Source organism: Camelus ferus, chromosome 3 (assembly GCF_009834535.1).
Source record: "Camelus ferus isolate YT-003-E chromosome 3, BCGSAC_Cfer_1.0, whole genome shotgun sequence".
Classification (NCBI taxonomy): Eukaryota; Metazoa; Chordata; class Mammalia; order Artiodactyla; family Camelidae; genus Camelus; species Camelus ferus.
This window is the reverse complement of record NC_045698.1, coordinates 96502187-96526983: the sequence shown is the minus strand read 5'-3', so window position 1 is coordinate 96526983 and position 24797 is coordinate 96502187. Positions and strand designations below refer to the sequence as shown.

At 37.6% G+C, this 24797-nt stretch overlaps 1 protein-coding gene across 1 annotated transcript in view; it reads right to left on the bottom strand.

Moving 5' to 3' along the window:
- KDM3B (lysine demethylase 3B) overlaps window positions 1-24554 on the bottom strand; it is a 59484-nt gene extending 34930 nt beyond the window's left edge. The window contains 6 exon segments of the mRNA XM_032476833.1: window positions 181-255; window positions 1976-2100; window positions 3667-3772; window positions 5408-5521; window positions 10648-10815; window positions 24259-24554. Coding sequence (XP_032332724.1) covers window positions 181-255; window positions 1976-2100; window positions 3667-3772; window positions 5408-5521; window positions 10648-10815; window positions 24259-24450 — 780 coding nt within the window. The 5' untranslated portion in view covers window positions 24451-24554.
- Between the last annotated feature and the right edge of the window lie 243 nt (window positions 24555-24797).

The following is a 24797-nucleotide window of genomic DNA, read 5'->3' as shown; positions in this document are numbered from 1 at the left end:
ACTAGGTCTCTTTCTTGAGATTATACTCCCTTAACTAGATAAGATCGTGGAAAGCAAAAAATGTACAGTGGCCAGAGCTGAAACCCAAAGGGTATCCATGGATAACACACATATAAGGAATGTATATAAGAAGATAATGCAAGCTCATGAGCCTGCTCTGGACTCAGTCCATAACTATACCTCGTTCTGAGGCGTTGAATTATCCATCAGCATCACATGGATCAGTCTGGGATCTACGGACTTGATCTCACCACTCTATGGTAGGAGCAGGATAAGAGATAGGAGGAAATATAAAAAAAAAAGGGGGGGGAGATTTAATGCCTTGTTCATAAATAATTATGTATTTTTCTAATAAATGTAATTATCTCTATTTGTTTCTATTCCCCTACTAGAATGAAAGCTCCATGAGAGCAGGGGTGGCTACTATTTCATTCACTGCCAGGATAACAACAACTGAAACAAGGTATAAAATATGGTAAGCCCTCAAAATACTTGTTAAAACAAATGGATAAAATAATTGAGTTCAATTCTCAAGTGTCTCTTATAGGGATGCTGATTTCAAATTCTGCATCTCTAAAATCTTCTTACTCTGTAATTCATAAAGAAAAACAAAAACTTTCAGAACTAATAATCATTAAAAGCACCACTCTACAATAAAAAAATAAAAGCTTTTGGGAGGGGCCAATTTGACGGACATTGTCAGATTTAATGTATGTATCCTCTGACCCAGTAGTTACATACTTAGGAATTAATTCCAATAAACAATGTGAAACTGTAAAATGATATATGCTCAAAGAAACTTACTGCAGCATTATTTGTATTAGTGAAAATACTGACAATAATTTAAATGTCCATCAATTTCAGATTAAATTAGTTATAATACATCCATTCAGTAAATAGTATCCATCTATTTTAAAAGGATGAGGCAGATTTCTACATATATTTACAAAGAGGTTGACAATTTAAAATTTAAAAAGGTAAATTATAGAATTATATTATTGTATGATCTCATTTGTAAATAAACTGTGATTTATATAGTTATCACAAAAATAGACAATATATAAATATTATACAAACACACAGAAGATACTTGGAAGCATATAGAATATACACCAAGCTGTTAATGGTGGTTACCACTGGGGAAGTAATATTTGCCGAGGGGAAGTTAGGGGTTTCAACCTCTGTTTTACATATATGTGCCTCATTTGAAGTTTTAAAATTGAAATTAATTGAATAATTGAATAATTAAAAAATTCAAGAAAGAAATAACTAAAATCATTTATGCTTACATGTGACTGCTAAGGGCTAGTCTGAAACCAATTCAAGATATCATAAATACATAGTTGTTTGCCTCAAAACACTCTTGTTCTTCCTAGACAATTCACCAGGTAGCTCTAGATGCTATGCTTTCCTATTTATTTCATTAGAAACAATTCATTTTTTTCAGCATCTAAGTCAGAGTGGCATTAGTATTACAGAAGCAAAAGCTAATTGATTATAGATTTTTAAACACTAGCCTTTATGAATATAACTATATAATAATTCCACTTCACATTTGTAAACTGTTTTATAGATTTCAAAGCACTTTCAAATACATTATCTCAGTTTCCAAAACAGATGCTGTCAGGTCAGGGAGTGGCTACCTCTAATTTACAGATGAGGGAGGTGGTGGGTATAGCTCAGTGGTAGAGTGCATGCTTAGCATGCACAAAGTGCTGCTTTCAATTCTCAGTTCCTCCATTAACAAAACAGTATTAATAAAAATTTTTAAAAATAAATAAAAAATAATAATTTACAGATGAGAACTCTAAGGTTAAGAAAGTTGAACAACTTTTCTCAAGGTCATATAATCATTAAATGATAAAGCCAGAGATGAAACCCAAGTCTTCATACATGCAATGAAGTGCTCCCTTTCTCTGCATCACCCTCTTTAAGGGGATGGGTGGACCTCAGACAAAATAACACAAAGCCTCACCTCAGTTACAGATACCTCCATAAGACGGGTGATGGAGTCTTGATGGCTTACAACACCACAGAGCCAACTTTCTTCTCCCTCTGGCTGATAGACTTTGACCCTGTGACCTTGAACACTGTACGGACCTAGGAGAAATCAGTCAGGATTGAGTATTTTTGGCTAAACTGTATTTCACTATTGTTTCTAAAAACAGAAGGAAAACTATATAGTGTAAATGTGTGGCATGTTCAATCCTCTCATATGGAGCTGAATAAATAAGTAATTTCAGAGTTACCACATACAGCAACTTAAAAACAAAACATAAATAGTTTTTCCCAGTGACTTTTGTAAATTGTTTATTTGGAGATTTCTTAGAATCTCCCAGGCCTCTAATTCCACCTTATCTCAATCTTCTAATTCTAGAAGTAATACAGAAAGGAAATTTATAAATCAAAAACTATAGGTAGTATGAAAATGTACTTGTGTATCTGACATACACATAAAAAAAGTGGGAGGCCAGTAAGTTGAACACACTATTTTGTTAGTTACCACAGGAATGACACATAACCATTTACACTCTGTTATCTGACTTTCCATACAGGAGGTGGAGAGTTCAATTTATGAGGTTTCCAGCCTCTGCACTAATAATAGTCTGAACAAATACAGCACTTGTCTTCCTAGGAACACAGGGTTTCAAAGATATTACTTTATCAGCAGGTAATGTTACACTGCAATTTCAGCTGGTCCTCCAAGAAGGACAGTTTCTCTCTCTCTTGCATATTTTATACACTTGAGACTATACAGCTAAACCATTGCTTACTTTATCTTTCAGAGCTACAATTAAGCTTCCTGAATTTTTCCATATACATTCATATACATCTCCAAGTCTCATTCTGTCCACTCAATTTTCTTCTTTCTGCTATCAATTTTTCCTCACATTCTTTCCTCCTCCATACCTTTCCTTGATTATTAAACATTACTTTATCCTGATACTCTCCTTCCCCAAATAGGCCAGTTTTCCTACCTTTACTATTTAGATTTAGTTTGACAAAAGAGAACCAAGGACCCTATTTCACTGAAAATCATGATTATCATGGGGGTCAGAAAGGAAGAAGAGTGGAGTATGACAAAAAGGAAGGATAAATGAAGCAAAAGTCTGCCCTTTGTGTAGAATCTTAAGCAAAATCTGTATCTGAACTGGAAAAAGATAACAAAAGCTAATAATTTTTTTAATTCTTAAAAATTAATATGCTGTTAATGTGAATGAGTCTGTGGACAACTTCCTTTATGAATATACTTTATACTCTAACTTGTGATCTGTTAGTGTTAACAGTCTTGAGTCCTTAGGAACCTTACAGATAGTACGTTTAATAAGGGTAGAGACTTTCTAGCTCATGGTTACATCCCCAGTACCTTAAAACTGTGTCTAGTACAAGTTAGTCCTTAATAAATATTTAAGACATGAAAAAAAAGATACATTTGCATATTATAAAATGTAATATAAAAAGGAAACAGTGGTCTGAGTGAGATCCTTTTTTTCCAATCTATTTTTTTTAGAGATCCAACTAATTGGAGATACTCTTGACACTACCCACAAAAAGAAGACAAGCATACATGTTTAGAGTTGCATAGCGTCCCTACCATTCTATCACTTTCAACACTGCCCATACACTTGATTCAGAATTCAGGGACAGAAGACCACCTGTTCTTACCTCGGCTGAATATCTCTTGTAGCTTTTGGTCACTGATCAAAGCATTAACTGTTTCTCTCAGTGCAGCGTGTTCCAAAAGAATCTGATTTTGGCTATCTGTGCCCGTCTGGTAAAGATAAAAGAGTAAATGAATATTAAAATGAATACCAATAATACGTAACCAGATGAGAAAAATCACACCCCTGAGGAGCTCTCTATCAGCATTTGCCAAAGAATGTTCATAGAAGCCTAGTCTTATGAGATGTTCTGCAAAAGTTAAGGATGCTAGGATCAATTAGGTTTAGGAAATAGTATATCCCCCTCAAACAACACAGGGGTATTGGGGTACCAACTGCTCCTCCCGCCTTATGCACTCAAAAATCTGCTTATAGCTTTTGACTCCCTCAAAACTTAACTCCTAATAGCCTACTGTTGACCAGAAGCCTTACTGATAACATAAATAGCTGATTAACACTTATTTTGTATGTCACATGTATTATATCTGTATTCTTACAATAAAGTAAGCTAGAGAAAAGAAAATATTAATAAAATCATAAGGAAGATAAAATACACTTACAGTACTGTACTGTATTGGTACCCTCAGTTTATGATGTCTGTTTACAAAATGAATCATCTGTCAATACACTGCATCAAGGCTGCCTTATATAATACATAACACTGTAATGTTTTTGTAACTAATATACATATATACTAATATGTTATATACTAATGTACCAATATATTATACTAACACGAGACATCAAAAATGAAAAGATGTGTAAAAGAAACTCATATTAACTTATAGGTACCACGTTTATTGAAAAAAAATTCACGTAAGTGGACCTGTGTAGTTCAAACCCCTGTTGTTCAAGGGTCAACACTGACCCTGTACACTGTATCTTTCTACGAGCAACAGTATATTAAAGGTTCTGAGAAGATATGCAGGAAAAAAACTGTTTAGGTCAGTGTTTCTCATACTTATCTGACAACAAAACATTTTATTCCATGTAAAGGTTTTTGCTTATTTTGATACTTATCCAACATTCACTGAATGCCTACTCATACGAGCACTAGGATTACAAAAATGAATAAAGCAAAGCTGATGCGAAGGAGTGAGGCCTAATGAGGAGGATTTATCAACAACAAAAAAATCATCATTAATATTTCACAGAACACAGTTTAGGAAGTACTGTTCTTGGCTGCCTCAGTAAGATAACAAAACTCTTGGAAGTTAGAAGGAGAGTCTTAGAAGTCTCCTAATCTTTAACCTTTAGACAGTAACTCTCACAAGTGAGAAACAAATATTACCATCCATAAATTCTGAAACTAACTCAAATGGTAGTTTGTTTAAACTATTAACTTATCCCTTTTTTTGGTAATGAAAAATATAACTAAGCTCTTCAATATTTAATGTTGTTCAGAACCAGCCAATTCTCAGCCTCCCTGCCACTGGCCTAAGTGTAGGCTCTCTCAGACTCAAGTTATAAAAGCAGCCACCTCTGGTAAACAACCCTTTCTGAGGAAATCCTTACAGCTGTGGTCTTAAGTGGTTTTGGGGGTGGGGGGAGGGTGTGTAGAGGAGGAAAGAAGCCTCAGCTACCAAATGTACTTCTCAAAGGAGCAGAGAAACTTGAAAACGCACAGGCAATTATCTGGAGGAGGTACTTGCTTCAGTGCTATAAGAAAAGGGGAAATAGTCATAATCAACAGAGAAATTAGCAAGGAGAGAAACAAATATAGGACTAGAGTAAGTGTTAAGTACCTGAAACAGATGCAACCCATTAGCATCTGACAGGAAACGAAGCTCTCGATCCAGAAGGTACTCAACTGGAACCACAGAACCCAAACCGAGTTTATCTACTAGGGGAGTAAAAGTCTGTGAAGTACAATGACAAGAAATTGATTAGAACTTGGAAAAGAAAATAAATAACAATTCAACTGAATATGTAACTTCAGAGAAAACAGCCATTATTAGTATCCTTCCCTCAGTAAATAAAAATAAGCTAAAATTAAGTCCTTGGAAACATTCTCAACCCAGCATCTGCCCCTCAAATAATCATAGAAAGCAAACTAGAGCAGAAAGTCAGCCCAATACTCTTATTTACAGATAAAACGGACAAGAAGAACAAGAAATTCCTCATTCTCTCTAGGGATATGACTAATCTTGCCAGGCTTCAAGAGGGCTAAATTACAATAAATTCCCGGAATAAAGAGTTACAGCATTATCATCTCTAGAACTCCTGATACCTTTGTGAGATTTCTAAAATACTCAGTGGTATAAATATGTGTGGGTGAATTCACATGACTGTTTCATAAATAAATTGCCTACAAAGTCACCCAGGGGACTAGATCCATTTAAGTTCAACTGGAAGGTGGCCTTAAAAACAAATGAGAAAAGACAGTTCAGTAAGTGATGACATGTATAATAGGTTAAAAAAATTGTTTTCAATATTGCTTAATTTGATTAACCATGGGGAGAATTAGATTTTTTAGAAAAAAATCTAACTCTTTATGCCTATATTTTGATAAAAAGACAGATAGAAAAAATGGACACTCTCAGAATTAAATTTTATTGCATTATTTAGTCTGACTTCAAAACTTACTAATTAAAAAACCTTTTAAACATCAGCAACAAAAGCAAAAATAAACAAGTAGGACTACATAAAACTTAAAAGCTTCTGCACAGCAAAAGAAATGATCAACAAATGAAAAGACAATGTAAAGAATGGGAGAAAATATTTACAAATCACTTATCTGATAATGGGTTAATACTTAAAAAAAAAACCCTCATACAACTCAAGTACAAAAAAACAAAAACAGAAAAACAACCCCCCCTCCAAATAATCTGATTTAAAAATGGACAAATTGCAGGGAGGCTATAGCTCAAGTGGTAGGGCACATCCATAGCATGCATGAGGTACTGGGTTCAATCCCCAGTCCCTAATCTAAGAATAAATAAATAAATAAACCTAATCTGCCCCTGACCAATAAATAAATAAATAAATAAATAAATAAATAAATAAATAAATAAATAAATAAATAAATAAAGTTTAAAAATGGACAAATCACCTGATTAGACATTTTTCCCAAAGACATATGAATGGCCAAGAGGTACATGAAAAGGGGCTCAACTGCACTAATTAGCAGGGAAATGCAAATCAAAATCACAATGAGTAATTATCTCACACTTGTTAGAATTGTTATCAGCAAAGATGAAGATAATAGGTGCTGACAAGGATGCAGAGAAGGGGGAACCCCTGTGTACCATCAGCAGAAATGTAAATTGGTAGAGTCACTCTAGAAAATAGTATATATATGTATATATGACTACCATAAGATCTGGCAATTCCACTTTTGAGTATATATCTGAAGGAAATGAAATCATTGTCTTGAAAAGATGACTGTACCCCCATGTTCACTGCAGCATTATTTATAATAGCCTTCTCAGAGGAGGTACTGGGATTGAACCCAGAACCTCATGCATGCTACAGATGTGCTCTACCACTTGAGCTATATCCTCCGTGCAAGACATGGAAACAACCTAAGCGTCTGGTGATAGATGAACAGATAAAGAAAATGGGTACACACACACACACACACAAATACCATACACAAATGAAATATTATTCAGCCATTAAAAAACAGGAAATCCTGCCATTTACAACAACATGGCTAAATCTTGAGGGCATTATGCTAACTGAAATAAGTCAGACAGAAAAAGACAAATATGGAATGATTTCACTTACATGTGAAATCTAAAACAACTGAACTCACAGACACAAATATACTGGTGGTTGCCAGGGGTAGGGGGAGTGAGGGAAATAGGTGAAAGTGGTCAAAGGGTATAAACTGAAGTTACAAGATGAGTAAATTCTGGGGATCTAATGTACAGCATGGTGACTATAGTTAATAATGCTGTATTGTATACTTGAAAGTTGCTAAGACAGCAAATCTTAAAAGTTTTTACCACATACACAATAAGGTAACTATGCGAGCCAATGAATGTGTTAACTAACCTTACTGTGATAATCATTTCAGTACGTGTATATATAAAGTCATCATGCTGTACATATACACAATGTTACATGTCAATTTTGTATCAATAAAGCTGGAAAAAATAGTTTCTATGAGAAAAAAGCTTTAAGGATTACAAAGATTGTTTCATAACCTTACTATGAGAAAAGAAAGGTGAATAAATTATTTAAAAACAAAGTATCATTATCTAATGTAAAAAGTTTCAGAATACGAAGGAGAAAAGATCTCTCCAATTTTTTTACATGTTTTGATGATTTATTTTATTATTTTTTAACAGCAACATTATTTATAATTGCCAAGATATGGGAGCATCCTAAAGGCACATCAGCAGATAAATGGGTAAAGATGTGGCATATGTGTATATATATATGTATGTATATATATACACACACACTAGAATACAACTCACCCATAAAAAAGAAGGATATTCTGCCATTTGCAGCCCTTCATTCACTTTTTTTTTTCACTTCAAAAACTAGAATTTTATAACTGGCATAAACATTTCCATTGCACCAAAAACAACAAAATACCTAGCAATAAACTTAACCAAGGAGGTTACCTATACTTTGAAAACTGTAAAACACTGATGAAAGAAATTGAAGATGATATAAAGAAATGGAAAGATATCTTGTGCTCTTGGATTGGAAGAATCAACATTATCAAAATGGCCGTATTACCCAAAGCAATCTACAGAGCCAATGCAGCCCCGTCAAAATACTCACGACATTTTTCACAGAACTAGAACAATTCCAAAATTTATATGGGACCATAAAAGACCCCGAATTGCCAAAGCAATCTTTTGTAGGTCTTTTTTTTCTCTTGCTTCTTTTTGTTCTCTTTTTTTATGGTTTGATGACTAGAGAAGTTCTTTTAACATCTGTTGTAAAGCTAGTTTGGTGATGCTGAATTCTTTTGTTTATCTGTGAAACTTTTGATTTTTCCATCATATCTGAACTACAGCTTTGCTGGATAGAATATTCTTGGTTCTAAGTTTTTCCCTTTCATCACTTTAAGTATATTGTGCCACTCCCTTCTGGTCTGTAGAGTTCCTGCTGAAAAATCAGCTGATAACCTTATGGGAGTTCCCTTGTATGTTATTTGTTGCTTTTCTCTTGCTAATTTTAGTATTTTCTCCTCATCCTTAACTTTTGTCAGTTTGATTACTATGTGCCTTGGTGTGTTCGTCTTTGGGTTGATCCTGTGTGGAACTCTCTGTGCCTCTGGACTTGGGTGGCTGTTTCCTTTTCCAAGTTGGGGAAGTTTTTCGGTTATTATCTCTTCAAAAATTGTCTCAGGTCTTTTCTCTCTCTTCTCTTTCTGGGACTCCTATAATGTGAATATTAGTGTGTTTCATGTTGTCCCCGAGTTCTCTTAAACTATCCTCATTTCTTTTCATTCTTTTTTCCTTTTTCTGTTCTGCAGTAGTGATTTTCACTAATCTGTCTTCTAGCTCCCTGATCCATTCTTCTGTCTCATTTAGTCTATTCTTGGTTCCTTCTAGTCTGTTACCCATTTCAGTGATTTTATTCTTCAACTCTGTTTGGGTATTCTTTATATTTTCCAACTCTGCTAAAAACTTCACTCTGTGCATCTATACTCCTCTTGAGTTCTTTGAACATCTTCGCCATCATTACTTTAAACTCTTTCTCAGATAAATTGCCTATCTCCTCATCACTTATTTCTTTTTCTGGGATTTTATCTTGTGCCTTGGTTAGGAAGATATTCCTCTGCCGCCTCATAGTGTCTATCTTTCTATTTGTATTTTTAGGTAGGTTAGTTACGTTTCTTGACCTTGGAGAAGTGGCCCTCTGTGGGAGACGCCCTATGTGTCCCAGCAGTACACTCCTCTCTTGTCACTCAAGGACCAGGGTCCAGGTGGTCCCAGTATAGAGTCTGGCCTGTGTTTATAGAGTCCTTCCAGAGGCTTTGGGATTGTTGTTTCCTTATTTCTGGTATCTGTGCCCTGGTGGATGAGGCTGGACTAGAGGCTTATGCAGGATTCCTGGCAGGAGGAGTCAGTGTCTGCCCACTGCTGGGTGAAGACTGGTCCTGGACCTCTGGTGGGTAGGGTTGTGTCCAGGGGCATCTGTGGCTCAGAAAGTCTGCTTATAGATATGTTGTCTGGCCTGAGGCTTCCTAGCCCTTAAGCCTACAGGTTGTTGAGTGGGGCTAGGTGTTGGTGCTAATGATCCAATCAAGATGTCAGCCTCCAGGAAAACTCATGTAGATGAACACTCCTGGAATGTCCCCCACCAGCTTTTATGTCCCCTGGGCATGCCACAATGGTTCCTTATCTCCCCAGGAGACCCTCCAAAACCAGGCAGGTCTGGCCCAGGTTCCTTTGAAATCACTGCCTCTGCCCTTGGACGTGGCACATGTGAGATTCCATGTATGCTTGCCAAGAGAATGAAGTCTGTTTCCCCCAGTCCTGTGGGGCTCCTGGAGTTAAGCCCCACTGGTCTTCAAAACCAGATGTCTGGGGTCTCTTCCTCTTCCCAATGCCAGAACCCCAGGCTGGGTATCCTAACATGGGGCTCAGAACTCACTCCTGTGGGAGAGCCTCTGTGACTTAATTATTCCTCAACTTGTGGTTCGCCCAACCAGGGGGGTAATGGGGCCCGATTATATCACAAGCATGTCCCTTCTACCGTCCCACTGTTTCCAGTTGAAGCAGATCTTTTTTGGTAGGTTCCAGTCTTTTTTATTTTCAATAGTTGTTTAGCAGTCAGTTGTGGTTTTGTTGTAGTCACAAGGAGAGGTGAGCTCATGGTCCTACTACTCTGCCATCTTGATTGGAAATCTCTTTTCAAGATCTCTCTAATTTTTGCTTTGGTAACTTCAGAGTAAATGTGTGTTAAGGACAGAGTACTGGAGTTCTGGGAATTCTCAAGAGTTCAGCTATAGGTAAATACCATATAGTATAGGAGTAAAGCCCAAATCTGTTCATAGCCAATAGAAGTCACTCACCAGTGCTGGCCACTGTGCAATTGAGACTCGAGTGCCCTGGACAAGGACCGGGTCCTTTCGGGGCGCCCACACTAGAGACCCTTCCAGCAGAAGCACAATAACTTCTTCAGCATGAACTTTAACCCAGGAGTGTTGCTTCCAGTTACAGCCATCAAATTCTACAAAGATCTGCAAAAAGAGATAAGCAATCTTGATACTAATATATATAAAATAGATAAACAACAACTATATATTATATAGCATAGGGAACTATATTCAATATCTTGTAGTAACTTATGGTGAAAAAGAATATGAAAATGAATATGTATATGCTCATTTATGACTGAAGCATTATGCTGTACATCAGAAATTGACACATTGTAAACTGACTTTACTTAAAAAAAAAAAATATATATATATATATACATAGTAAAAAAAAAACCTTGATTCACATTTGGGAAAATCCCATGCTATAATATAGAAACAAGTACAGACCTCCTGTTACGAAAAACTGACTAGGTAAAATCCTACTAATTTGTTTTTAATTTCTTTAATAAGTTTCAATAAAAACTAATCTTACTTCAAAGCCAGGAAGCTGGTCTCATTCTCACTCTGAAAAGGGGATACAGAGTTAAGGGGGGCATGAGTTATCCACAGTTAGTAATTTTTCACCGTGATCCTATTTTGCAATTCTGAGTTTCCAATTCACATCTAAGCACACTAGCTGGGGACTTAACTGTGTATTCTTATAGTGTGCTAGGTTCAGGAATACAGAGAGAAATCTAGCACATTTCTTGGTTTCAAAGGGTTTAAAGTCTAATAGATAGGAAATTTTTTACACTTCTACTGAAAATAACTGTGAGCCTCTTTAATTCTGAATAAGTTATATACACTCATGGTACAAAATTCAAAAGGATAAACACTAAAAAAAAAAAATTGTCCTCCCAGTCTCACATGTGGGTTTTAAAGTACCACTGCCAGAAGTGATCTCATATCTGCTAGCAGAGGCATGCTGTCGTCACAATGCTTTGCTTCATCCCAGAAGAGACACTCCACTTTTTGAGATACACTTAAGTAGATTCTGTAAGGAGTTTCTGAAAGCAGTTCATATTAAATGAAACTACATTTTTCTGATAAATTGTATGCTTAGGTTTGACTTTTCCACGTAAATTCTGACATCTGAGAGTGCTTAACACAGCATAAAAAGCAAGTCATATGTATATAGGTATCAATATTTAGAACAGGTATGTCCAGTGCCTAAGACATAGCTGGTCACAAAAGAAAAGCTAGAGTATTTATATTCCATTTCATTTTCAAAGAGTTCTAGTTGGCTTTGGGAAACATGCAATAAAATGATAAAATATAAGTTAAAAAATCAGGGCTAAGCAAACTGCAACAGGAAGTCATATCAAAGTATAAAAAGAGGGAAAACTTAAGCAGGCAATAAGGATCTACGCAGCTGTATGACTGAGTGATATATAATATATGATTGACTGATCAATTGATTTGGCTCTGAGCTTCCTAAATGCCAGTCTGAAAATGGAGAGAAGGTCAGTTGCCATAGTCCTCACTGTCTAAAGGAATACATAAAGCAATTACTCAGGGAAGCAACACTTTTCCAACTACTTGGCTTTCCAAGAGGTTTCTCATGTGACGCTTCCTAAGGCAATAATGAGTGACGTAGGACAATGTCAGAATTCCCAAAGCATTCACTTCCAACTAGGAACTGCAGATTTATCAGGAAGATTTGTAAGTACTAGGGGTACCAAGCATTTCCTATAGACTGAATACTAGAGGTCTGGTACATGTATCACTCTTATTTTTTAAATATATATAGATGATATAATGAATAAAATTCAAATCCATTAAAATTGTTACTGAATTCCTAAGAGCTTTTGTCAGTATATTAGTTCTCATTCAGTCAACCTAAAAATTATAGTTAGAACTATATGAAAATTCAGGATACTTATAGAGGAACCATTGCTCAGTAGCCTAGCATTAGGCTTAATCTCCTCAAGGCAATAAATACTTGTGAATTGAAGTACACTGCTAAAAACTTATCCCAGAAATTAAATTCATTATACAAAGCTCTAGTTTTATTATTTAGAATATACCAACTAAGCTTCACAGTTGCTTTAAAAAAAAAAGATGGGAAAATAAGGCTCAGAAAGGGGAAGCATGATTTTTACAGAGAAAGAACACTAAATTGCATTAAATATATGAATCAGCTCACTCATATATACACACATGTTCAAGGGGCATAAAATATAACTTCAAGTAATTTGTAGATAACTGGAAACAGATGTATTAAAAAAACTTACATTTAAGTACAGACTCTGGCACCAAGAAAGGTAGTAATGAACAAAGCTTGGGGGTTATGTCGCAGGAGGCTTGGATTTGAATCTTAGACCCACTCACTTTTAACTGCAAAACTTGGGCAAGTCACTCTTTCTTCCTCAAGTCTTGGTTTCCTCCCTTGTGATAAGATACACCTGTCTTACCTCACAGACTGGTTATGAAAATTAAATAAAGTAATGGCTTCAAAAGCACTTTGATCAATTGCAAAGCACTAATTGGGCAATAATGTCGTAAGATAAACACAGATAAAATAAAGTATAGGGAATGTTCAGAGGCAGGAGAGATCACCTTTTAGGTGTGCAAAGGGACTGATAAAGGTTGAGGACAAAAAAAAAAAATGTCCCTCAAGTTCTAGGATGGCCAGGAGCTATATATAGCACACTGTGGGAAGGAAGTGGGAGATGAGACTAGAAAGACTAAGTCAGTGTGGAAGACCCTGAATATTGGGATAAAATCTGGACTTCTTCCAGCTGCTGATGGGAGATGTGTATATATGGGTGTGAGTGTGCATATGTGCAACTGCTATTAAAAGATATGAGGTCATGGCGGGAGTGTATAGCTCAGTGGTAAAGTGCATGCTTAGCATGCACAAGATCCTTGGTTCAATCCCCAGTATCTCCGATAAAAAATAAAACAAATATAAACCTAATTACCCCCCCAAACAAACAAACAAAGTGCAAAAAAAAAAAAAAAAAGATATGAGGTCAAGATATGAATAGAATAGTTGGTTTTAGGAAAACTCAGTTAGCTAAAGCTAGCTAGCTGTGGATATAGATGGATTAGAGTTGGGGGTAGGGTGGGGAATAGGGTGTGTTCTTACCAGACCTAGAGTAGGAGCAGTGAGACTAGGAAAGGAAGTGACTAGTGCTCATGAGAATCAATGAGTCCTATCATCAAGCATGATGACTGGCTGGATATAAGGGTAAGGAAAATTCAAAAATGACTTGGATTTTGGTCCAGAAACTAGAACAGTGGTGTCATAAATGATGTTAGGAGGAGGCAATGGCTGAAGGACAGACAAAACCTTGCAAGCCATCAAAAGGAGTGTGGAATGATCACCCAGGCTGAGCCTAACCTTGAGTGACACAGTCTTCTACAGGGTAACACTTAGAAAACCAGAGAATGAGGCTCCATGGTGCCTGACATCTAGGTGCCATGTTACAGTTCTAATCTGCCAACCATTTTAAAAACGACGTGACTCACAAAATTCTAAGTCATACCAACACACAACACTAAAAGAAGTCATTGTACTAAAGCTGTAATGATTTTAACTCTTTGTATGTAGGAACTTGAACATTTAAAAAGTTAATATTCAGGAACCCTATCATCACACATCGGAAAACATCATGGAAAAGTTGAAATATTTGAAAGCCAAATTTCTCCTAATTTAAGGGCAATTATCTCTTAACCTGCCTAAGCAAAGGAATAAAGTGTTGAACTTGACAACAACCACAGTGCTATACATTCTGGGATCAGGCGACAGCTCTAGGCTAACGATATGAATTTGTTTTGAAAGCAATATGGAATGTGAATATATGTAAACATGTTCTACCAGCATTAAGGCTTATTTCTGACCCTAGCACTGTACTTCACCTCCTAGCTAAAGATGGAAGGAGTTAGAACATATAAGGTGAAGAATCATATCAGATCAACATATGGAACATGAACTCTTAAAATGGTAGTGGTAGTCACAGGACAGGAAGAAGGGGTATAAACTAACAAAAATCAGTGACAGTGGCTGGACTGAGTCAGAGATGGCCAAGACAGGCTGATAATCTGAATGGGACTCAGTTTGAGTTCATTTTTTCAACAGTCTTTTTAAAATTTCTACTATTTGTAAAAGTAACAAACACAAATTTATTTTTATAAACAAATACAAACTACATTCTGTTGACTCTTATTTTGTGGTTGACTATATTCTTTTGATACCTATGTAAGTTTAAAAAGCTAAAGCTCTAATCTGTTCTTAGAAACAATGATCAGTATACATATGTAAACTAAAAAAAATGTGCAGTATATTGTATATATGTATTTACATGCAATTTAATGTATATGTGCAGTCAAACTGTAATAATTCTACCTAATAAAACTGAAAAAACAAAAAAGCCCAAAAACACTGTACAGCTAGAACCCAAGGTGTAACCCAAGGTAGAACCCAGAAGTGTAAAATACTTTGTTAGTTAAGGAGAGTTAGTGGAAAAACTCTTGCTTTCATTTCAAAATCCCTTTTATGGCCTATATGTGATTTACACTCACTTTATTGACATTAAAATCAAATAAATTCTTTAAAGAATCAAATAAGTTAACTGAAGTTTGATAATATCAGATGGTAGTAATCTGAGGACTACAGGCCTTCAGGTTTATCACATAATCATATAATCATCAGTTTGGATTCTGGTTTTCCCTAAGGCCATTCTTACTACAATTAATGAAATAATTTATTCACACACTCAACAAAAATAGAATGCCTCATAAACATATACATGTGTATGTGTATGTGCGAATCATATCTTAAATGAGCCAACTGAGAGGTACATAAATTATTACAGCGCTATGTAATAAAGGCAATAATAAAGACTGAACATGCTAGAGTAGGCATCTGCCTTGGGAAACTAGAATGGTTTCACAGAAGAGGTAGTGGTATACAAGCTGGATCTCAAAGGACAAGCTGCATTTTTCTGGTAAAGAAGGGAGAAAAACTTTCCTGAAGGTGCAAAGGCAGAGAACATAACAGCAGATTGTTGGAGGAGGAGGAGGATGCAATAGCTAATAAGTAAGCTGTAAAGTGCTCTGTTGGCATGTTATGGATGATAAATTGAAACGTGGTGGCAAAGATTCTTGTTTGGTTAGCAGAGTAGTTTTTTCTTGGTTGTTTGTTTTTAATGTGAATTTGAAAATCTTTAGGCAACTCTCCAGTACTCAGTCTCCCCTACACCCTTTAGTCTGTCACCCAGCTATTTCTCGCAAGCCTGGTTCCTGGACACATGTGAGTTATGTTGTCTGCTATATGCCATGGGGAGCCACTGATAGTTTTAAATGGTGGGGGAAGGGGAGAGACACACACAACACGACACCTACCAAAACAGAAATTACAAAATATTCTATAATTAGGTGAATGGCTACACACACTTTATTCATATTATGGAATAACATAAAGAAGTTTTAAAAATGAGATTTGTCTAATAGACTAACATGAAAGACCTCTAAGATATATTGTATCGAAAAAAGCAAGCTGCAGATTATTTTTTAGGGGGTGGAGGGACAGGAGAAAGATTGGGACAGAAGACGTAATAGTATTTTAGCCTTATCAGTAAATGTTCCCTCTTTTTTTTCCCTTAAAATAGGTATTCAGATATTATTTATATAATTAACTTTTGTAAGGAAAGAATTAACTTTGGGATCAGGTTGGAAGAGAATTTATAGAGAGAAGAAACTGGAGACAGGGAGATCAACTATAAAGCAATGAAAACCCAGGTAAGAGATGAAAAAGGCCTAAACCAATAAGGCTGTATGACTGAAAAGCATATTTGAGAGAGATAAAAATAACAGGATATGATGATGATTGTGAGAGGGAAAGGAAAATGGAAGACTAACTTCCAAGATGCCTAAACTTTCTTTTCCAGTTTTCCTACTTACATTCTGAACAAAATAAGAATTCTGTTACAAATGATTTTTACAAAACTGGGATTATTTTGACAGCTATGGTGGGGAATGATGCATGTCTAGAACACTGCTGTTTTAGAACAAAAAATAATTTTCTCTCTATGGTTCTTTTGATAAAGAGATAGATTTCTAACAATTATTCTCATTTTTTCTACTTTTTAACATCCTCAATAAATTAAATGTTAAGTACTTGAGTACCATAGGAATAACCTAAATAAAACTCAAGTGTGGGGGGAAATACAGCTTAGTGGTAGAGGATGTGTTTAGCATGCACAAGGTCCTGGGTTCAATCCCCAGCACTTCCATTAAAAAACAAAACAAAAACAAAAACAAAAACACACACACATACACATGTTCTTAGGGGCAGTGGAGCTGCAAAGATCTGGATTTGCATCCCAACATCCCCATTAGTTAGCTGTGTAGCAGGGAGCAAGTTACTTTAGCCTCTTTGAGCCTCACTTCCTTTGCCTATTAATAGGGAAAGTACCTCAAAGGGTTGTGCTAGGATTAAATGAAGTAAAAACATAAAACTCCTAGCAGACCTTGGACTCCAGATAAACATACATTCCTTAAGCAAGTTCATACTACTGGTCAGAATATACACTGGTTTGATTTAAAAAAGAAAAAAAAAATCTGCCATGTATCAAGAATCTTAAGTACATGTATACATATTTTAAGAATCTTAAATTAAGAATGTTTCCATAATACCACTCCTGGCAATGAACCCTAGGAAATCACCCTAAACACTGGAAAGTCTTAGTCACAAAAATGTTCATCACAGCATTATTGATAAAGCCTAAAATCTGAAACAGTTTCAATATCCAGTGAAAGGGGAACAGTTAAATAAATTATCCAGTCAATAAAAATTATAATATTTTCTTAGAGAGCATTTATTGTTTTCCTTTCAGTTATAAAAGCAATACATGTTACCTGTTGAAAATACAGAAAAGCACAAAGGAAATTAAAATCACCTATAATACAAAAGTTTTTGATAATACAAGAAAATAATTGCCACAATAAGTTGAAAAAAATACAGCTGAATTGAACATTGAAAATACAGTATGAATTCAACTTTTAACAATTCTAAAAAAAGATTAGAAGAATATATATCAAAACACTGACAGCAGTTTCTAATGAGTTGTGACACTTCAGGGGCTATTTTTTTAACTTATTTTTATTAAAATAATTTCTACAGTTTATATAACAGGTACGTATTGAGAATTATAAAAAAAAAAACCTCATGCTTCTAAATCTAACAACCCAGATATAAATCGGAAGGACCAATGGGAAATGTATCTTGGATCGGGGTCCCAAATATAATTCCAATAATGTAAAGACAAAATATTAGTAGGGAGTCAATATCAATAAAAATACATGAAATAAATAACCTTAAAGATCAAGTATAAATACTTATAACATGGGGCCACAGAGTTAAAAATCCATTATAAATCAGAAGGGAAAGTTAATCAAATACTGGCTTCTAAATATTGTACTTGTTAAGATAGGGTGGGAAGAGGCCTTTTAAGACAATAGAAAAATGCATATGTTCTCTGTTCTTGAACTTTCAATCTAGCAGAGGAGATAAGCTACCTATCTTGTTATGTATCTATACCAAGAAAAACTGTGATAAATATTCCAAAAGAGGTATCCACAAAGTGATAAAGGAGCAAAGAAAAAAACACACTGGGGATTTAGAAAGGCTTTATAGAGGTGATAGAACCTAGAATGTACACGTTTCCCTCCCCGCCGTTTATAGGATTTTGATGGATGACAAAATCAAAAGCAAAGAGTAAAGGGGGAACAAAGCAATGGGAACCAGAAAGTACTAGGACAGTGGAGGATCACCAAATCGGACTGCTTGCTGCAAATATCCTTTTGGCAACACCCTATTTTCCTTGTCTGATTCTTTGCATGCTAAGGCTCCTTCTTATCTGTAATTTGGCCTCTTGAGTAGACCAGGAGGGGGCTCTCTGCAGATCTCTGGTTAGGTTTATTTCCCATTGTAAAATAACCTTTCATATGGATTTATAAATCAGTCTCCAGAGTTTGGTTAGTGATAATCAGTCCCCTAGGGCCTGATTACCCCTGAAGACACAAAAAAAACCCTGGAGCTTCTGCCCTTGCAAAACTGAGAGAAGTCACTGTATGAGTCACTACTAAACAATCAGGCGGGTATTACCCATTTACAGAACTAGGGTAAAAGACACTTTGGCAGTAGGAGTAGTGAGGTGGGGAGGGCTTAAAAACCACCCACCTGTCAAAGGCAGTGGAAAACTGAGAAGCCGCAACAGGTGTTATGTTCCCCAGGCCTCGTGGAAGCAAAGCCTACAGAAACCCACTCCAGCTGTTGTGGAGAAAATCACTAAGAGAAAGCGCCATGTTACTTACCCACCATTTAGGCGGGTGGAGGGGAAACTAAATCCAAACCTGAATAAAGTGGAGAATAGAACCAGGCAAGTGAGTACTCAAGGAGGGAATGAACCCTTGGCAGGTGGAGAGTAAGTAAAGCAACTCTTAGAAGAAAACGCAAAATTAACAGGAAAGATCTGATTGTGCAGTAAAGGGAGAGGATGCTGGACAAAACAACCAGTGTATAGTGATCACTGGTGGACATATTACACATCCTTGAAATAAAGAGAATTCAAAGAAAATAAGATAGAGGCGTTTAAAATTACGCACACACATAAGACAAACTTACATAAAGCACCTGAGTGCCTGAAAAACTCAACAGTGGCTCAATGTTTCAAAAACAGACCTCCTGTTCTAAGAGGAGAGTTAGGATGAAGAGGCACTTAGAGGGCCTCACACATAAACATTATGTATTCTTTTGTACCACCTTATTTTTATTTAAAGTTCTCTAAACTGTACACTGATCCACAATAACACATTCTACTTACTTTGATAAACAGAGCATATGATATCACAGTATTATTCAGATTTTTATTTAATTTTTGGAATTATAGGAAAAAAAGTAAGGATAATCATTAAAAGCCATAAACTCCCACTTCAATTAGGGCTGAGGTTCTATGTCTGAATACAGGTTAAGAATAAATAATGTTGGATTGTACATAAGAAACATGGTACCATCCTGGACCTGACTATTATTATTACATTATCTAGAAACAAAGTAGAGAGGTATTTTAAAGCTAACCTGAGACAAAAAGAAAAGGTTGGAGGAGGACTTTTTAAAAAAAAAAAAAAAAAGGCAGATATGCTTTCACTCTTCTGGGAAATTTATCATATTATCTCAAATCAAAGGAAAGAAGTATTTTAGATATTTTAGAGCCCACCTTTCCCCCAAATAAGGATTAAGATTAAGGGATTAAACACACACACACACACACACACACACACACAAAAACAAGGCAGATATGTTTTCACTCCTCTTGCAAGTTCTTAACAGCTGAGATTGCTAAGGTACACATTTAAAATAAATCAGTGATACTAAAAGCATCATTTAATTCTACCATACAGCAAGAATGGCTTATTCAATAAAATTAGTGCTGCCACAAATAGTCACTACTCAGTAGGAAAAGTTAGATCCTTCACACACACCATTTATAAAAGTATTCCAGATGGATCAGAGATCTAAAGTTTAAAAAAAAAAAATTAGACAGAAAATTTGAAGAATATTTATATAGGCTCAAGGTCTCTTCCCAAGCAAGTAAACCCAGAACCAATTAAGAATAGTTTAAGGGATCTGATGATATAAACACTTTGTTTTTCTGTGTAGCAAAGCACCCAAATACAAAGTTAAAAGACAAACAAGAGGGGGAAGGGTATAGCTCAGTGGTAGAGCACACGCCTAGCATGCACGAGGTCCTGAAGTCAATCCCCAGTACCTCCTCTAAAAATAAGTAAACCTAGTTACCCCCCACAAAACTTAAATAATACAGTAACAAATTAAAATATTTAAAAAAGGACAAATTACAGAAAATATACACTTGACAGGTAAAGGGGTTAATATGCCTAACTGCACAGAACTTGTACAGAATAAGAGAGCTCCTGCTTTTTTCAAATAGGCAAAAGATTGGCATAAATAACCCATAAAAAACATAAAAGGCCAATAAACAGAAAAAGATTAGTAGTCATGGAAATGCTAGATAGTATTTTTTACCCATCAGATCGCCAAAAATGACAAAGACTGACGACACCGGTGACAGCAAGGGTAAAGGGAAACAAGCACCACCTGCATACACTGCTGGTAGGAGTATGAAATACTATAATCTCATAAGAAAATAACCTGGCATTACCTAATAAAATAATACATACATGTACTTCCTTAACCCAACAATCCCGCTCCTGGATGGCTAAACTACAGAAATGAAACCATGATTACAAAGATACAAGTACAAGTATATTAGCTGCAGCATTTGTTACAAGTAACCAAAAATTTTTAAATAACTTGAATGCCCATCATAAGGGGAAACGACTTAATAAATTATGGTACATCCATGCTATGGAATATAATGTAGTTACCTAAAAAGATGAGTAAGATCTTTAGGTATTGATGCCCATGGTCGAATGTTAAACAGAAAACAGAAAAAAAGAGCAGGTTGCAGATACTGTGCAGTATGATACTACTTGCTTAAAAAAGAAAACTTTTGTATACATGTTTTTACATTTTTTTGTACCAGTATTAAAAAGATGCATAAAGCTTTCTTTGGCAAGTGGAAGCTGGTGAAGGATGGAGATTGTTGGATTTCCTATGTCAAAATTTTTTTTGACATTCTGCAAAATTTAAGTTTTGCTTTTATAACAACAACAAAGAAAATCCACGGGTTTTTTTGGTTTGTGTGTTTATCTACCGTATCTATAAATCTAACAGTCCTAAGGTCTCTGCCACTTACACAGACCAATAATGATTCAAAGACACAAAGAGGACACTGAATTAGAAAAGAATTAGAGATAAAGACATAAAAATCCATTAAATTCATTCCGCAATGAGACTTAAAAAAAATTAAAAAACCCAAAACTGGCCTGTTTTGAAACACAAATAAAGCTACTAATCCATGGGGGGGGGGCAGGGGGCTGCTTTTCTACATAATCTAAAAATCTCAATTGTTACTTGTCAGCATAGGTTTGGTGAGGAAGATGTTCACCTATCAAACCCTTATCAACAAAACTCTATATCAACAGGCTCCTCCTAAGTTTTCTTATTTCATATTTCATCTTAAGGTAGCACATGGCTTTTGGTATTTTTTAAGGGTTCATTAATGGATCAGGACTACATTTTGAAAGATTTCTGGATCAAAAAGTATTTACAAAGAGGATATTAATGGAATCTAAAATTGTGAAATGTTTTTAAACGCTTCAAAAACTCATTCATTCAATCCTCAATTACTCATCCTTAACAGGGGGCGCCCTGCTATGCCTTACTCAAAATCAAGCATGCCTGAAAACATCTTAAACTTAAGTGAATGAAAATCTGCCCAATCACAAGCCAGCTGCTTGCAAACTCCACCCTTGAGTACAGGAAGAGCACTTTTGATTGGAAGACGGTTGTGTTTACCACCGTGTGTGGTGCAAATTGGAAAGGCCCACATGCCTAGGGTTCAAAAGAAATCTCTTTAATGAAAAAGGAAAACAATAGCCAGTTCTGATCCTATACTAGTTACAGTCATTAAAAGAACCTCATCATCGCAATAGCAATTCTTGAGCAATTCTGCAAGCTGGTAAAAAAAATTTTTAAAGCTCTGAGTTTTGTTGTGGCTGTTTTCTCATCTATGTCCCTTGATTATATGTACACGACAAGCGTAAGTGTATTCTTAAAACCCAGAACTGCCTTTGCTTCTAGATGCATACAGCTCCATGCAAGACCTCAACACAGTTAGAACGTACACTTAGTCTTCCAAGAATCACTGCAACTTTTTACTTGGTTTGAGAAAACAATTCCATGGGCCCAGTGATAAAATTATTCAGTACTTAGCTTAATAGATGTCCAGCAACTCACTGAGCTTCAGAAACCTCGGCCCTTAGAGAGCCCAGCAAACAACAAAGTGAATGGGTAGCTATTTCAGGTGCAAAGCTCATTAGCAATTCATCTGATGCAGGAAACAACTAGAATGTAAAATTCCGACTGAAAAGCTAGGACTAGGCCTTCGGTCAAAATATGCATATAATGGTGGATCTTAAGTATGTTCTGCATTCAAGGGGCTAGAGTAAATTACTGGATCTCAGAGAGAGAACTCTCCCCCAAGCCAATCTAAAAAGCAATCTTCCAAAGAAAGAGCAAAAGAATTTAAATCCAAGTCCCCTTTCTTAATCATCAACCTCACTCCATTATATTCCTGGTATCTTTTTTACAAATTCCCCCCATTGAAGCCTCATAAATGTCCAAGCAGCCTTTTCTTACAGAGCATAAAGATCAAAGCAAAGTAAATGAACTCTAGTAGCAGAAGCATAAGCCAGCCACAAGCTAAACAACCCATAAAGCTTACATATCAGAACAATAATAAGCCTAACACCAATGATCAAAAAGTAGACGAGTGTCAGAAACCTGCATTTTTAATATCAAATCTTACAAGATGCGTTCCCGTTTACAGCGAATACAGTATCTGCAGAAGCAAATTCATCAAAAAAAAAAAAAAAGTTCCTTCTGCCTACGGCTCTATCACATTCCAAAAGAATCCCATTTTTCATAGTCTTATCTCAACAGAGAAACTAGGGCCGCTATCAGAATGAGGAACTTAGGAGGCTTGCCAAAGCTCAAAGGCAATATTTTGCCGCCACATTAACAAAAACAACACATCATGGTCCTGGGTGCTAGTTAAGTTCTATTACTGAACAACTTTAATCACAAAACACACCAATGCAAGTATTCAAAAGCGGCCAAGCCTCAACACAAAGTTTCAAAACAAAACCTCTCCCAAGGTTTGGGGGAGTAGCCCAGCTAGAAGCAAAAAAGCACCACCCAACAGCCCCATTTAGCTGCTAAGATAGATCTCAAACTTATCAAAAACAGCCACAACGGCAGCTCCTGTCACCCAGAAGCGCAGAGAGGAGCCCGAAGAGTCTTGAGAGCTGGCCTTTCTGGAGACCGCCAGGCCGAGCCGGGTTCAGACAAGGAGGAAGTAACTGCCAGATAAAAATGCCCCGAGCAGCTCCGAATGCAGCCTCCGTGCCTCCCACAACTGCCCACATTCCCGCCCCACTCGGGGCTCCGGGAAGAAGGGAACAGGGCGCAGGTCTCCCAGGAGAGGCTAGGGACTACAAGTCCGCATCTTCCAGGAGGCAGCAGCAGCAGCACCGGCGGAACTCTGAGAGCCCCGGGAGCCCAGGGTTCGGGAGCTTCGGCTCGGAAGGCGTGTTGCGGGGGAGGGGGTTGGACGCTGAGAAAGGGGTCGCCTAGGAGGCGGGGCCTGCCAGGTGGAGGCGGCAGCTCCCGGCTCCCTGGCCGCCCCCCGGGGTAAACTGGGGCGCGCACCCCGACGCGGAAGCCATGCCGGTCGAAGCTCCGTGTGCTGAGGAGCCGGCGGGGGGCGCTAAGGAGATCTGGGGGTGCGGAACTGGGTCACCCACACCCCACCCCCCCCTCACAAAGGCCCCCGGGGAGGCCGCCCGCAGGCCCTGTAGCCCCGGCCTCGAGTGCCCGCCTCGGCCGCCACTCACCGCCAGGTCCTGGGGCACCGCCCCGCTCATGGCCCGCACCGTGCCGGCCCGCCAGGCCCGAGTGCGCAGCGCAGGCCCCGAATCTCCGCCCGCCGCCGCCGCCGCGGGGACCGAGGCCGAAGACGAGGCCGCCGTGTCCGCGAACAGAAGCAGCAGCCGCTTGCCCACCGGGGAGGCCGCCGCGTCCGCCATCGCCAGGGCCGGCCAGACCCGCGTTCCCGCCCGCCGCCTCCCACCACCTCTGCCGCCGAGCGCCCGATCCGCCCGCAAGGCCTCCCTCCGCACCACCCGCGGCCGCGGCTCCCCCCCACCCCCCCCAACAGCCACCACCAACCACCGGCGCCGCGCAGCGCCCCCCGTGGCCGGGAGCGGAGCCGCAGCCCGGGCCCCGCACAGCGCCCCCCGCGCTCCGGAGCGGGGCGGCAGCTCCGGGCCCCTCGCAGCGCTCCGCCCCAACCTCCCCAGGGCCTGCAGTGCCCCCTGCGGCAGGGAGGGGAATTGCAGTTTCGGCAGGGGTGAGGAAGTGGGCGTGTCTTTCA